General features: G+C 47.4%; 1 protein-coding gene across 1 annotated transcript; it reads right to left on the minus strand.

Annotated features, from left to right (window-relative positions):
• Positions 1-8,264: 8,264 nt before the first annotated feature.
• Positions 8,265-8,857, minus strand: LOC121838098. Its single transcript, XM_042294164.1, has 2 exons — positions 8,543-8,857; positions 8,265-8,465 (listed from the first exon to the last, which is right to left on the minus strand). The coding sequence occupies exons 1-2, from the start codon at positions 8,855-8,857 to the stop codon at positions 8,265-8,267; spliced, it is 516 nt and encodes a 171-aa protein (XP_042150098.1).
• Positions 8,858-13,595: the final 4,738 nt, after the last annotated feature.

Consider the following 13,595-nt stretch of genomic DNA (forward strand, 5'->3'; position numbering starts at 1 on the left):
TGATGACGATGACGATGCGGATTCCGGTGACGTCACTGATGACGTCATCAGTGATGACGATGACGATGCGGATGCCGGTGACGTCATCAGTGACGTCACTGATGACGTCATCAGTGATGATGACGATGACGATGCGGATGCCGGTGACGTCATCAGTGACGATGACGTCATCGGGGAGGTCACGTGACCTCGGCGGGGGTCACGTGACCTGGGGGGTCACGTGACCTGGGGGTGTCGCGTGACTTCGGAGGGGCATCCGCATCGTCATCGTCATCATCACAGATGACGTCATCAGTGACGTCACTGATGACGTCACCGACATCCGCATCGTCATCGTCATCATCGCTGATGACGTCATCGGAGTCCGCATCGTCATCGTCACCGATGACGTCATCAGTGACGTCACTGATGACATCATCGGCATGGTCACGTGACTCCCTAAGGTCACGTGACCCCCCCCCCCAGGTCACTTCACCCCTCAGTACCCTTCCCTCCTCCTCCTCAAGAGCTGCGCTCTAATTCGATGTTACAGGGAGTTGTAAACGGCTTTCAATTTTTTAATCCTGTTGTCATGGTCATGAAAGTGTGACTCAAGGGAAAAAAAATGAAAGCCGTTTACAAATCCCTCTAATGCCGAATTGGAGCGCAGCTCTTGAGGAGGAGTAGGGAAGGGTACTGAGGGGTGTCACGTCACCTGCGGGTAGTCACGTGACCCCGGGGTCACGTGATCTCGAGGGAGGGGGTCACGTGACCTCGGGGGGTGTCACGTGACCTCGGGGGGGGGGGCACGTGACCTCGGGGGGGGGGGCACGTGACCTCGGGAGGGTCACGTGACCTCGGGAGGGTCACGTGACCTCGGGGGGGGGGGGGGGTCACGGGACCTCGGGGGGTCACGTGACCTCGGGGGGGGGGGAGGGGGGTCACGTGACCTCGGGGGGAGGTCACGTGATTCCCCCCCCCCGGTTACGCCGACGCCGACGGCGACGCCGACGCCGACGCCGCTTAGGCTGGAAACGGGCCCCTTAGAGCTGCGCTCTAAAAGTACTAAGTGAGCTGGTGTACGTGGGAGCAGTCTATGCTGGTAGCTAGAAACATAATCCAATAGATGTGGAACCTTGAAAACAAAATATGAATCATCTTAATCTAAATGTTCCGTTAGTTGCTATGCCCTTGCTTAGCTGCCCTGGAGCCCACATCATTGCCTTTAGACCCTGTGGGGTCTAGGTGGGTCCCACAAGGTTTTATATGGGCAGCCCAAGTTGGGCATGTTCAAGATTTGCCTCAAACCCCAGCATGTAGTTGCATATAGAAAGCCATCTACCTTGTGAAATGTGCCAGACGTCGAAGTAATGTCGGATCGTGGGCTCCTCTGTGCGCATGTACTTTGTCACTTGGACATGTCTGTCCGTGGTCACAGAGGCGACTCTGAGCCCCTGCCCCTTCACCTTTTCCAGGCACTTGATAAATCCATGCTTCTCCATGGCAGTGCTGGATTTAGCCTCTGCACACTTTTGAACAGGAAAGGAACCTAGTTATAAAACAAGGCTATCCTGTTATAGTAGCTGTAACTTACCTCCCCAACTTGCACTTGCTCGAAGTGGAAAATCTTCATCACCTGAGCGGCGTGCAAGGAGTAAGTCATGTATTTCGCACAGAAGCCAGGCGTGTCGTACCGTCCGTCGCCAGCGAGGTCTACCTCGTGACCCGCCAGTTCACCGAACAGCTCGTCCTGCTGTTGTTGCCAGATCTGGAATGAGACAATGATAAAAAAAAATAGCGGGGCAGGTTTGGTCATCTTACAACACTTACAAAACAGACTTTTTTGTTCACACTATTACTGTCAGCATGTGAACATCTCGGGCAAAAACTGTAGCCATAAAGACAAAAAATTGTCATGCTCATTGTTTTGAACAAGCAAGTTTAATTTTTGCGAAGTTTTAATTACACATGTATGTATCGTTTTGTAAAGTACAAATGCCAATCTTACTTTATGAATGTTCACGGGCTGCCATTAGCATATAAAAACCTCTAATGCCAGAGAAAAAACAAGAGGCGTAGTTGAAACTGAATACTATTACCATTACAAATGTTTTCATCACAAATAATGCAGATTTTATGAAATGCTGGAATGATTCTCGCATGCTTGAGCACTATTTCTACACGTCTTCATGAGGCTGCTCAAGAAGCTATTCATGACATGACATGACATACTTAGCCAACCCCGAGGGAAGGTAAAATGGGAGCTAGAAAATGTAGTGCGTGAGCCGGTCTGAAACTACCAGTGCATCCGACACATTTTTTACTTCTACACAGTAGTACAACCAGTAACTCCCTTGGTAAAGATGACCATTGTGCCTCTTACAATTACCGACATTCCTTGATGCGCTAACTATATGACTGTGCAGGTTTTAGGAGGTGTGGTGGTGTAATGCAGAATTAACCGAATTACAACGCTTCGTCCCAGCTAAAGGTCCTTCATCATGATTGTTTCTTGTGTCATTACCTCAAAGTGAAAATATCAAGAAACCTCACTACAAGGTCATGCATGTCGAAATGAGCTATATTTTTATATGGAAGGACAACCAAACTAAGATAATCAAGAATGTAAAAATCTTGAAAATGCAGTCTCTGACACATTTGAACATATTTTTTTATAATAAAACACAAAAAATGGAGATGTTTGCACTCTTAATAACAATGCCGGCTAATATAGGAAAGTTTGCCTAAATAATTCTTTGCTATTACACAGTATTCCATCTTACCCTGTTGATTGTGGGAAGCAAGTATCCTCGCTGATAATTGAAGAGGGTTCGGGCTCCAAAGACCTGCACGTTGATATGTTTGAATACTCGTAGCACGCTGTTGGAGCTCGTCCCGGTGAAGAGTAATCCTGCTGACATCAGTACGCTGCCTGCTGGCTTGCCGTGTAGAATCGGTTGGCTCTTCCACAGAAGACAGTGGCTGTTCAGACAGAGCGTCTGCACTTTCAGCAGGGTCCCCGACACCTTCGACACACTTTCACATGGTACATGGCACTTCCGGCACACTCTGAAGTGTTCGTCTAGAAATGTCTCGAATGCGATGAATTCCCTGTCATTATCCGGGAGGACCTCTTCAATGTTGCTATCACGTCTGGAAAAGTATTGAGTGAAGTAATAGATGAGACGCACGACATCCATCGTTCCTGTTTAGGGCTATCGGTGATAAGAATTTACAAGAATAAAAAACACCATAGAAGGTGACGAGACTGCTGAGAAATGAACTCTCTTTTGTGTTCCAGTGTCCATTATTATATTTGCCACTGTCCAATAAACTGAAAATCCATCATGCACGTACCCATATCATGCTTTCCCCCCAACGTAACGTTTTCCTACAAACTGACATTCTAACACTGTGTGTTAGTGGTATTGTGTGGGACCACTCAGTACTTTGGATGTGCACTAGAAAACTAGACAGTCCTCTAAAGTTAGTTGAAGTGCGCAAAGTGGACCCTGGAACACAACACCCCCCCCCCTCCCCCCCCCTCCCCGAGGGGTCACGGGATGATGTCATGGGGGTTGCGGGGCTTTGGGGACCCGACAATTAAGCTACCGAAGGACACGCCTTGGCACTGCTTCAAATGTTTTACTCTCAGCTTCAACTAGCGCGTTTTCTTAATCCGCTGCACAGCACATGCTTGTCAGAAAAGGCACAAAAGATACCCGGCAGCTGTCATGGTGTTCCCAATAGTTGACAATGAAGAGAACATCATTTTCGTCTGAGGCGTGTGTGTTGACACAATGGAATGTGGGCACTTGACTGATTGGAAACATCTTTGTTGAAGAGCACAAGTATGCGGCTGTTGTCGAACAGAGCTGTCGTTCTTCTAACCGTTGCCTTACTGTACCTGTACGAACTTGCATTTTCAGCCTTGTCAAAAATAGACAAAATGTTGGTCGCATCTTTATACAGGGCCAGACCTCAGGTTATTTTCCTTAATTTAACCCAAAAGGAACAACCATGGATATTGCCAGCTGCACCCATCACCTCTTGCAGTTTGCTGTGCAAGGAAAGGCTTTACTTAGTTTAATTTGTATTTTTATGGGCATCAGAGAGCACTAAAGGAATGAAAACTGGACTCATTTGTAAGTATAACTTATAAATGAACCCCAAGGGGTGGGGGTGTTCAGGTATTTTAAGTGTCCCAAGCCTGACAACTTTGCACACCCGTGCTCCACAGCATGACGAAGTCGCCAAAACAGTTTTGTTTTGCTACCTTTTTGAACTTTCCAGGACAAATGTTGCTCACCTGCTTTTTACTGAGAGCAAACTAGAGCAAAGTATAAAATTATTCTGGGGCATCAAAAGCCTAAAATTTGTATTGCAGTTACATCTGTGCGCTTTTCTCAATAAAGAGATGACCTGATTGAGTAATATGTTTGTAATACGTTATCTCATGCAAACCATGCAGGGTGTAGAGAAAGTTGCGAGTATTACCCCAAGAATGTCTCGTTGAATGAAGGGAAGAATTCGGAGTCTTGTTCCACATTGTCCTCTTCCTCCCCTTCTTCCTGGTCGTCGTCTCGTTCCTGGTCGTCTTCTCCTTCTAGGTCGTCCTCCTCTTCCAGATAGCCCTTTTCTTCCTGGTCGTCGTCCTTTTCATACTCCAAGTCTGAAGCATCAGATTCCACGGGACTGGCTGTGCCTGGCAGACGATGGGACGGGAACGTGATGAGAGAGGGCATACGTCCTGCCACAGCCGAAACTGAGGGAAGGGGCGGGCGAGGAGCAGGGAGGGGTGCTTCGGAGACAGAAGCAGCAGTGCCAGTAGACATAGACACAACTCCACACTGTGTGCACTTGCCAGTTGGCTGCCGCGTATCTGTCTGCACACCCACAGTTCTCATCGCCCAAACAGAGAAGCTCGCCTGCCTAACTGTTAATAAACAGACAAGTAAGAAAAATATGCTTGTTAGCGAGCGCGTTCGTAATGGTGTAAGTTTAGAGAGAGGGATATACGTAAAGACAGGGGACGAGACTGTGGTGTCATCCTGACAACGCGCCGACGGGCCGACTCCTCGCGAACTGTTATCACTGGTCACATGACCAGATTTATCTGTATATATTCACTGGTGTCTGATTAAACGAGAGGGTTCTTTGCTAACTCATGACGGCTTGTCTGACATGGTGTCAGAAGTGGGCGGATTCCGACCGGTTCCGACGGAATGCCGCTAACGACGAGTACGAGCCCCGAAGCAACGACCGAAGCAGCGTCGACCTCGCCACCACAGCAGCAGCCGGCGCCACGTCGACATGGCAGGACTCAAGCCTCCGAAGCCGTTCGACTTCCAAAACGCCGCTGACTGGCCTGCCTGGATAGACGAGTTCGACGACTACAGATTCGCATCGGGCCTGCACGAGAAACCTGAGGAAGTTTAAGTAAGAACTCTTCTTTATACGATGGGCCGGAAGTCGCGAGAAATTCTGCGTTCAGTAGGCGTAAAAGACGGAAGAATTAAAAAAGTTTGACCTGATAAAGTCAAGGTTAGACGGATACTTCGTTCACACCAATAACACGGTGTACGAGAGCGCCCGTTTCAACTAACGCCGACAGCAAATGGGAGAAACGGTAGACCAATTTGCGACCGAGCTACACAGGCTAGCAGAGCGCTGCGAGTTCAAGGACATGACAGTACGTCTTATCCGAGATCGATTCGTAGTCGGTCTTTTGGACTAAACTCTCTCAGAAGAGCTTCAAGTGGATCCAAAGCTGACTTTACACGTAGCTCTATCGAAAGCTCGGACAAGCGAAACAGTAAAAAAACAACAAGCCGAACTAGCAGGGCAAGAGTCCGCAAGCCCCGAAGCATGCGTTTCGGCCGTGAAACAGAAAAAAGACCGCTAGACAGAACGAAGCCTCAAGCAGTCAAAGGACTGCAAACAGCAAGAGGTGCAGTTACTGGGCTTGTCCTCTGCATCCCAGGACAAGTTGTTCCGCCCAACGAGAAAAATACCGGTTTTGTCAAAAGTTAGGACATTTCGAAAAAGCTAGCCGCATCGAAAAAACGCGACGGCAAGAAACTCGACGTCATTGCCGCACCCGATAGCGATCATTTCTTGGGCACGCTCGAACAGTCGAAGAACACGTTATCTGCGCTCTTCGTGACTGTGCAGATAAATGGTCAGGAACTTCGAAGGAAAGTTGATACGGGAGCGGAAGTGACTGTAGTCAGCGATAAGTTTCCAGGCGTTCCACGCTCTCTGGACGAAGCAGGAAATCTTCGAGGGCCGAGCGGTGCAAGAATTTGCACTGTTGGCAAATTCCACGCGAACGTCACCTGGAAAGATAACTGCTCACGACAGACTATCTACGTCGTCCGCAATCTGCGAACTCCCCTTCTTGGGTTCCCAGCGGTCAATGCCTTAGGTATCGTTCGATTCTTGGACGAAATAGAGAGCATCAAAGACGTCTCGGCACACGTTGACGCAATCATCCGGGGGCTGCTAGCATCCGACAGTCTGATAGACCGAATACGTATGGAGAAGAAGAATGACCAGTGATGCTCATTGCTGCTTCAAGCCTGCCGACAAGGGTGGCCAGACAAGCACAAGTTACCACCAGATCTTGGGCAGTACTGGGCACAGCGTGGCAACGTTACTGTTTGCAACGAGTTGCTCCTAAAGGACACCAGAATTGTCATTCCAAGAAGTCTACGTAGGGAAATGCTTCAAAGGCTACATGAAGGCCATCAAGGCATCGTTCGCTGCCGAGAAAAATCCAAAGAATCTGTTTGGTGGTCGGGTCTCAGCAAAGATATAACTAGAGTTGTGTCCGAATGCCGAGAATGCGCCACTGAACGCTTGCAATTCTCGGAACCGATGATCCCATCTGAAACACCAGAACTACCATGGGAGAAACTAGGAGTCGATTTATTTGAACTAAAAGGAGCGGTGTACGTTGTTGTTGTTGACTTTCCCTCCAGGTACACAGAAATGGCGTTGTTGGACAGAGGCACGTCATCTGTGGCCTTAATTCAACACCTGAAAAGTATCTTCGCCCGACACGGGATTCCGAGGACCGTGGTTTCGGGCAACGGGCCCCAGTTTGCATCGGGTTTGTTTCAAGACTTTGCGAAAACGTACGGGTTCAAGCACGTGACAACCAGCCCTCGCTACCCGCAAGCAAACGGTGAGGTTGAACGTATGGTAAGGACTCTAAAACTGCTCTTCAAGAAAGCAGAAGACCCTTACCTTGCGCTGCTGAACTACAGGAACACACCTGGGCCTACAGGTTTTAATCCAGCACAACTTCTTATGAGCCGACGACTTCGCTCAACAGTGCCTTGCGCTCCATCTTTACTCAAACCTCGCACGGTAAACTCTTTTTGGAAGAAGAGAGATGAGGAGTATAGGCGGAAACAAATAAAGTATTTTGACAAGCGTCACGCGGCCAGACCTTTGCGCAGCCTTTCTGCAGGGAACCAAGTGTGGCAGAGACAGAGGTGCTACGGGTACCATCCTTCGCCCCGGGGACACACCAAGGTCCTACTGGGTCAGGACAAAGGACGGCACCTTCCGTAGGAACCGCCATCACCTGTTTCTGCTGCCGGACAACGATCCTGCTGCAGAGCCTGAGTGTCAACAACCTGCCGAGCCCGCGGACAAGACCACCAATTATGCAAGCAAGTCTGGGGAGACCACACCACCAAGCGAGCCTTGCACGTCCGATCATCCGTCGACCAGCACTCAACAGACTGCCCCAGCGGGTGAAACCGCGTCACACGGTGTAACCACGCAATCTGGGCGTGTTGTAAAGATTCCTAAGAGACTTGGAATTAATGACAAGTTTGTTTCCGACAAAGACCGATTTGTTATATTTTCCTACCTGAAGAAAAGGGGAAGATGTGGTGTCATCCTGACAACGCGCCGACGCGCTTATTCCTCGCGAACTGTTATCACTGGTCACATGACCCGAATCATCTGTATATATTCACCGGTGTCTGAATAAACAAGAGGGTTCTTTGCTCACCCACGATGGCTTGTCTGACAGAGACAACACATCTTTGTGTTGTCCCGTCCCGTCTTTACGTATATAACTCTTTCTAAACTTACAATAAAATCGTTGTCCTATATGCTAAAGCCCTTCTGTTTTGTTTATATTCATTTCAGTTTGATTTTTTCGAGGTGGAACTGATATTACAGTTCAGAGTTGAGAGTAGCTATATTTTAAAGCAATCTACGTTCAGGCACCATATTCGAGAACGAATTACGGATGCAAGGAATGTCTAGTGCATCCACCTTAAAGGAAATCGTTGCACGAGACTATAAATGACAACCTTACACTGTGCTTGGACGTCTCCCCCGTCAGTCTGGCAGAGAGCTGTGACGGCGTTTCTGGTCGTTTGTGTCCAGCCGTCTACTGTTCGACATGGAATCGGTCCTTCTTCGACGATCATGTCAACGACGTTCAGTGAGCCGTTGTGATCCTAGAAAGAAATAATTAACCAAGAAATTACTTAGAAAGTTAGAACGAATTTCGACAGTTCACGTCACACGAACGTACCTCAGACGTTCGTTTTCTTGGCGGTGCGTCGAACCAGAGATGTTGCGTGGGCACGGCATCTGGCTTGAGACGCGCCCGTTTCGTGTCCAGGCCAAGGCTTCGCCGCACTTCGATGTTCATATCGTATTCCCCAGTTAAAAAGTGATGAGAACACAGGTAGCCCTTGCACCTACCGATGTCGTCCGGGCCATCGCGGTCAATGGCTCGAAGCCAGGCCGATCTTCGCTGGGGGTCGTACGGTAACTTATGGAACCGAATGTCGTTCGCTTTACCATACCTCGTGCTGCACTCTCTCACAAAAGAGACGGTCGGCATGGCGAGTGCTGAAGCGCGCACACAACAGACGCTAACGACGCCAAGCACACAGAACAACCTAAACTTGCCACGCACAGAAAATACGCAGCGGCGAGCACACGACGAGGCGACAGGAGCGGGGACGCGGGGAGCCGACGTTGCTATTGTTTCCGGACGACGGAAGTCTCGAATGTGTTTGAAAACGAAATTTACCTGCAATCACGTGATATAGTACTTCCGAATTAGTTTTAGAACGACAGTAACTTCCTCACTATTTTCATAACTTACTTTTTATTATTGCAACACAATATAAAATACAGGAGATCGTCAACTTTACACAGGTCTTGTTGTGACGTTTTGTTGCTCAAGCTGGGCAACGGTGTCGCATAGTCGTTCAAGGCACCTCAAGAAACACTATGTTCAAACACTGTTTATAAAATGTGGACGTAATATTTCGCCGTGATATTTGGGATATGGGATCTTTGAGGTCTCATAAATTTTATAAAATTAAGACTGTTCAGATGTATTTTCTTTGCACGACCCCTTTAACAATATGGATGCTGCCGTAACGTATCAATTGAATTGTATTTCATCGTGTGCGGGCTTCGTAAGGAGATATGTCGATGACATTTTCATCTGCTCATTTCGCAAAGAGGATATACTCGAGTTGGAACGGACAGTGAGGGGAGCGGCGCCGGAATTTAAGTTTACCTTAGAAAAGGCGGACAATTGTATTTTACAATTTCTGAACTTTCGCATTCACGTGGAGGCGGGTTTATGTGGGGGAGTACAAAAAAATGGCCGCAAAACCCGTTATGAATAGGAAAAGTTGTCATGCTAAAGCAGTAAAAGCAGGTGTAGTCAGATCTCCAATCAGCAACGCACTGGATAAGTCGTGTGCCCATTTTATGGGTTGCGCGGTAGAAAGGCAGTGGTCAAGGTTAGAAGATGCAGGCCACGACTGTGTGTTCATAAAAAGACAATTGGAATTGCAGGAAAAAGTTAAGCAACGACCAGAAAAGGAAGCGAAAGGGCATTATGCGGTTATTCCGTATTTTCACGCGATTCCTCATAACCTTAAAGAATGTGCAAAAATATTTGGGGTAGATGTAGCGGTTAAGTCCGACTTTAAGTTGAACCGTTTGACACCGTTTCAGACGAGTCAGAAAGTGTGTCAGAAAGCGCACCGTGATAAGTCAGTTGATTGCAAGGAAGGGGTATGGTCTATGAAATACCACTGGAATGCGGTTTACGTATGTGAGACAAACGGCAAGGTGTGTAAATGATAGATTGGTTGAGCACAAAAGAAATGTAAAAATAAACGGACCCTATGCAGCGATTGCTAAACACATTAGTGAGTGTAACGATTGTATGGCGCATTGGTCGGATACTGAAATTTTGCACAGAGAACGCAACGACACTAAGAGGCTCATAAGAGAGACAGTTCGCATCAAATCCATCGGTAATTGTATCAGATATGCTTCGATGCAACTCGGAAGTAGTTCCAAGAAGTTTCTTAAGATCTCTTTTTTTTTTTTTAATAGTTGTAAGTGAACGTGGAATTAGTCATTTTGGGGGCAGGAGTTCAGTTGGAAGTCATTTCAGTTCTTGTTTAGACAAAGCACAGCCTTTCCAGACTCCGTCTAGAAAGGAAGTGGGTCCGTGTGTTTTTTTGTTTTTTTTCAAGGTCCTAACTTTTCAGTTGGGGACTGAGGTCACCCTTTACGGTTGAGATGAAGACCAGTGTGGGTAGGATTGTATATATAACAAAGGTTCACCTTCTGACGTCGGTGGTCGGTGGTTAGGTTGTGGGTATATAAGACATTGAGGAAATAAACGCAGTAGCTGAGTTTGAGACGTTTTTTTCCCCTGTCTTTCTTCTTCGACAATGTTTTTACCACAGTCTCGGATTTTCTACATCATGATCAGCATCCACCAGCTCGCCTGCGCGCTCACACTTTTTCATTGTACTTATACACTTCACATGTAATTTATCACAGACTGTAATGATATTTGGGTATTCTTCAGGAGACTGTCAAGAATTTAGGCATGTCAAGTTTGAGAACTCAACCGCAGCCACTTTTAAATATTAATGACAAGCGAAGCTGCTGTAAAGTAGCTCAATATTTATTTGACTGTTTGAGTACTACATCTTACAACTTTCGTTGCGACCATTATTTCACTCATACGCGAGACCACGGATGGTCCATGATCCCACCTTTAAAATCCCACCAAACTGTGGCTGTAAAAAAAAAAGTAAAAAAAAATAAAAACTTTAGTTGGAGGGAGAGTGCAATGGTGTCTCGTTGCAATGTTTATTTTTTTTACTTTACACACGCTTACTGGCACTAATTGGAAAGCAAAGCCTTGAGTACTTCCGGCACGGAGTCTGAGACCGCCAGAATGTATTGGAAGCGGATTCGACAAAATTGAACCAAATAGAAGAAACGCGACGTAGTTTCGACCTCAATATTTCCGTTAGATGCTTCCCAATATGAAGAACTTCAAGCACTGCGCGTGCTTCCATCAGATTATAAATAAAACACCTATGCACTGAATAATTTTTGTACTATTCCAAAATAGAACAAGAAAAAAAAAAAAAGTCGACCACGAGAGGGTTCACTTTATTGTGAATTAAATCAAAGCAGCTTGATTTTATTTTTTAATGATATTGTTATTCTTGTTTCAGATTACACGCAAGAGGTACAGCTAGCAGCGATATCAACTGGTACAGGGCTATACAAGCTATTTGAGTAAAAATGCCACTACGGCAGCCTCTGGCGCATGACAAAGTTAAAAAGAATTTAGGAACAAACGACTGCTTTCGCTTTTAATGCAGAAACTTGAATCAAGACAAATAGAAACGCAATCACTCAAGTGATTAGCGGTACTTAAAAACCACTTACCAGGAGTCTCATTTTTCTATGCAAAAATGAAAGACGTTTGCATATCTCTATAATGCGAAATTAGAGCGAAGCTCTTGAGGGGGCGAAGGAAAGGGTATGCCTCTCCTCCTCCTCCTCCTCCCCTGATCTTGTTGCTCCCCCTTTTCCGTACCCTCCCATCCTTCTCCTCCGTACCCTCCCCTCCTCCTGCTCCATACCCTCCCGTCCTCCCACAGTTTCCCCCGTAAATTTCGATTAAAAATTGACACCACGTGACCTCAACACCAATTCAGTTTCCCCGCTAAATTTATCGGGGAAAATGTCGTCACATGACTTCGTGTCACGTCCCCTATGCACAAATTCAGTTTCTCTGCTACATTTAGCGGGAAAATTGATGTAACGTGACCTCAACACAAATTCAATTCCCCGCTAAATGTAGCGGGGAATTTGAATTGTTGTTTATGTTACATGACGTCCCTTTCCCCGCAAACGTTAGCGCGGTTGCGTTGACCGTGACCGCGAAAACAGGCGCCTAAGAGTTCCGGTGTAAAAAATCCTCATGCGAGTTGTCATTGCTCTTTCTCGAACATCGTCTGTGATGGAACCGTAGCGACGACTCCCAAGTTTTTTTCCGCATAAGTTGAAGACGTCCAAGGCTTTACACAAGTTAACTCGTTTCTGTAGCATCGCGATGTTCTGAAGATTTTGGCTCAAAACAGACCAGAGGTTCTTCCACAACCTTAACCGAGTCGTCATGAAGTCAAGGGTGAATGGCCACGATCAGCTCCTCCTGAACTATGCAACTAAATATATCACTCATGAGCGATTGAACAGACGCGATCAAGCCACGAAAGACAAGGTTGGCTCACGTGTTCTAGCAGAAGCATAGGTGCGGCATTCCCTTCTCTAACCAATGCTTGATGAAATTAATCGCTCTCAAGCTAGCGTCTGGCATCCAGACGTTTCCCATTTATGGCTTATCGCCCGACCACCAAGGCGGAGCAGTGCGAACAGTGCCAAACAGGTCAATCCAAGGGGACGGTTCTACACCCACTTCTTCTCGAAGTGGAGAATGACGGGCGCTTCTTGGCGTTAGACTCGATAGTATGCTGGGAATACATGCGTGGTCACGCACACACCGACATCCGGCGGCTCCCCGGAGAACGTTTTCCCGCTCGACTCCATCACCTCCGGTAGCTTCGGGTTACTTTACCCGGCACAGATGCAGCGTCCTCAGCAGACCTCGCCGCACGCTTAGACCAGCTCCGCGAAATATCCATTGTATAACGTTGGATAATATCCTATAGCAATCAAACCATCCACAGCGGACACTCCTCTCTCGCCAGGCTGCCGCGTTGCCTCGCGGTTGCACCACTTCACGCCACCGCCAGGTAACCCTCGCCACGAGGGTACAAAAGAATGCGGCGCAGGACGACACAGGGAGAAGAGACGGAAACGAGGCGACTTGGGACCAGCGGCCTGGAATGCAGACGCCGACACTGCGTCTTCATCATTATTCTGAATTCGGCCACATCTTAGCTAATAAAACGTTAGTGTTCTTACCCACCGTTCCAGGCGAGTTTAACTTCCGAGTCAGGCTGGAACAATCTAAGACGCTACCCATGCATTGCACGTGACGTCATATGGCACCGTACCAGCCGCCATTGCTGTGTACCAAGCTCCTGTGCCCGTAACCTCTGCAGCATACACTTCGCATCATAAAACTTGTTCTCTGGCCAACGCTTGCCGGGAAGAAGAAATTGGATGGTGCCAAATGTGTGATGCAAAAAATACGCGCTATTGAAGAAAAAAAAAAGTTCGAAATTTAATTGGGTGGCAGACCGACCGACCCTTTTGAATCAAGTGGGTGGCAA

The sequence above is a fragment of the Ixodes scapularis genome, unplaced genomic scaffold (genome assembly GCF_016920785.2).
Source record: "Ixodes scapularis isolate PalLabHiFi unplaced genomic scaffold, ASM1692078v2 PGA_scaffold5__190_contigs__length_132052651, whole genome shotgun sequence".
Classification (NCBI taxonomy): Eukaryota; Metazoa; Arthropoda; class Arachnida; order Ixodida; family Ixodidae; genus Ixodes; species Ixodes scapularis.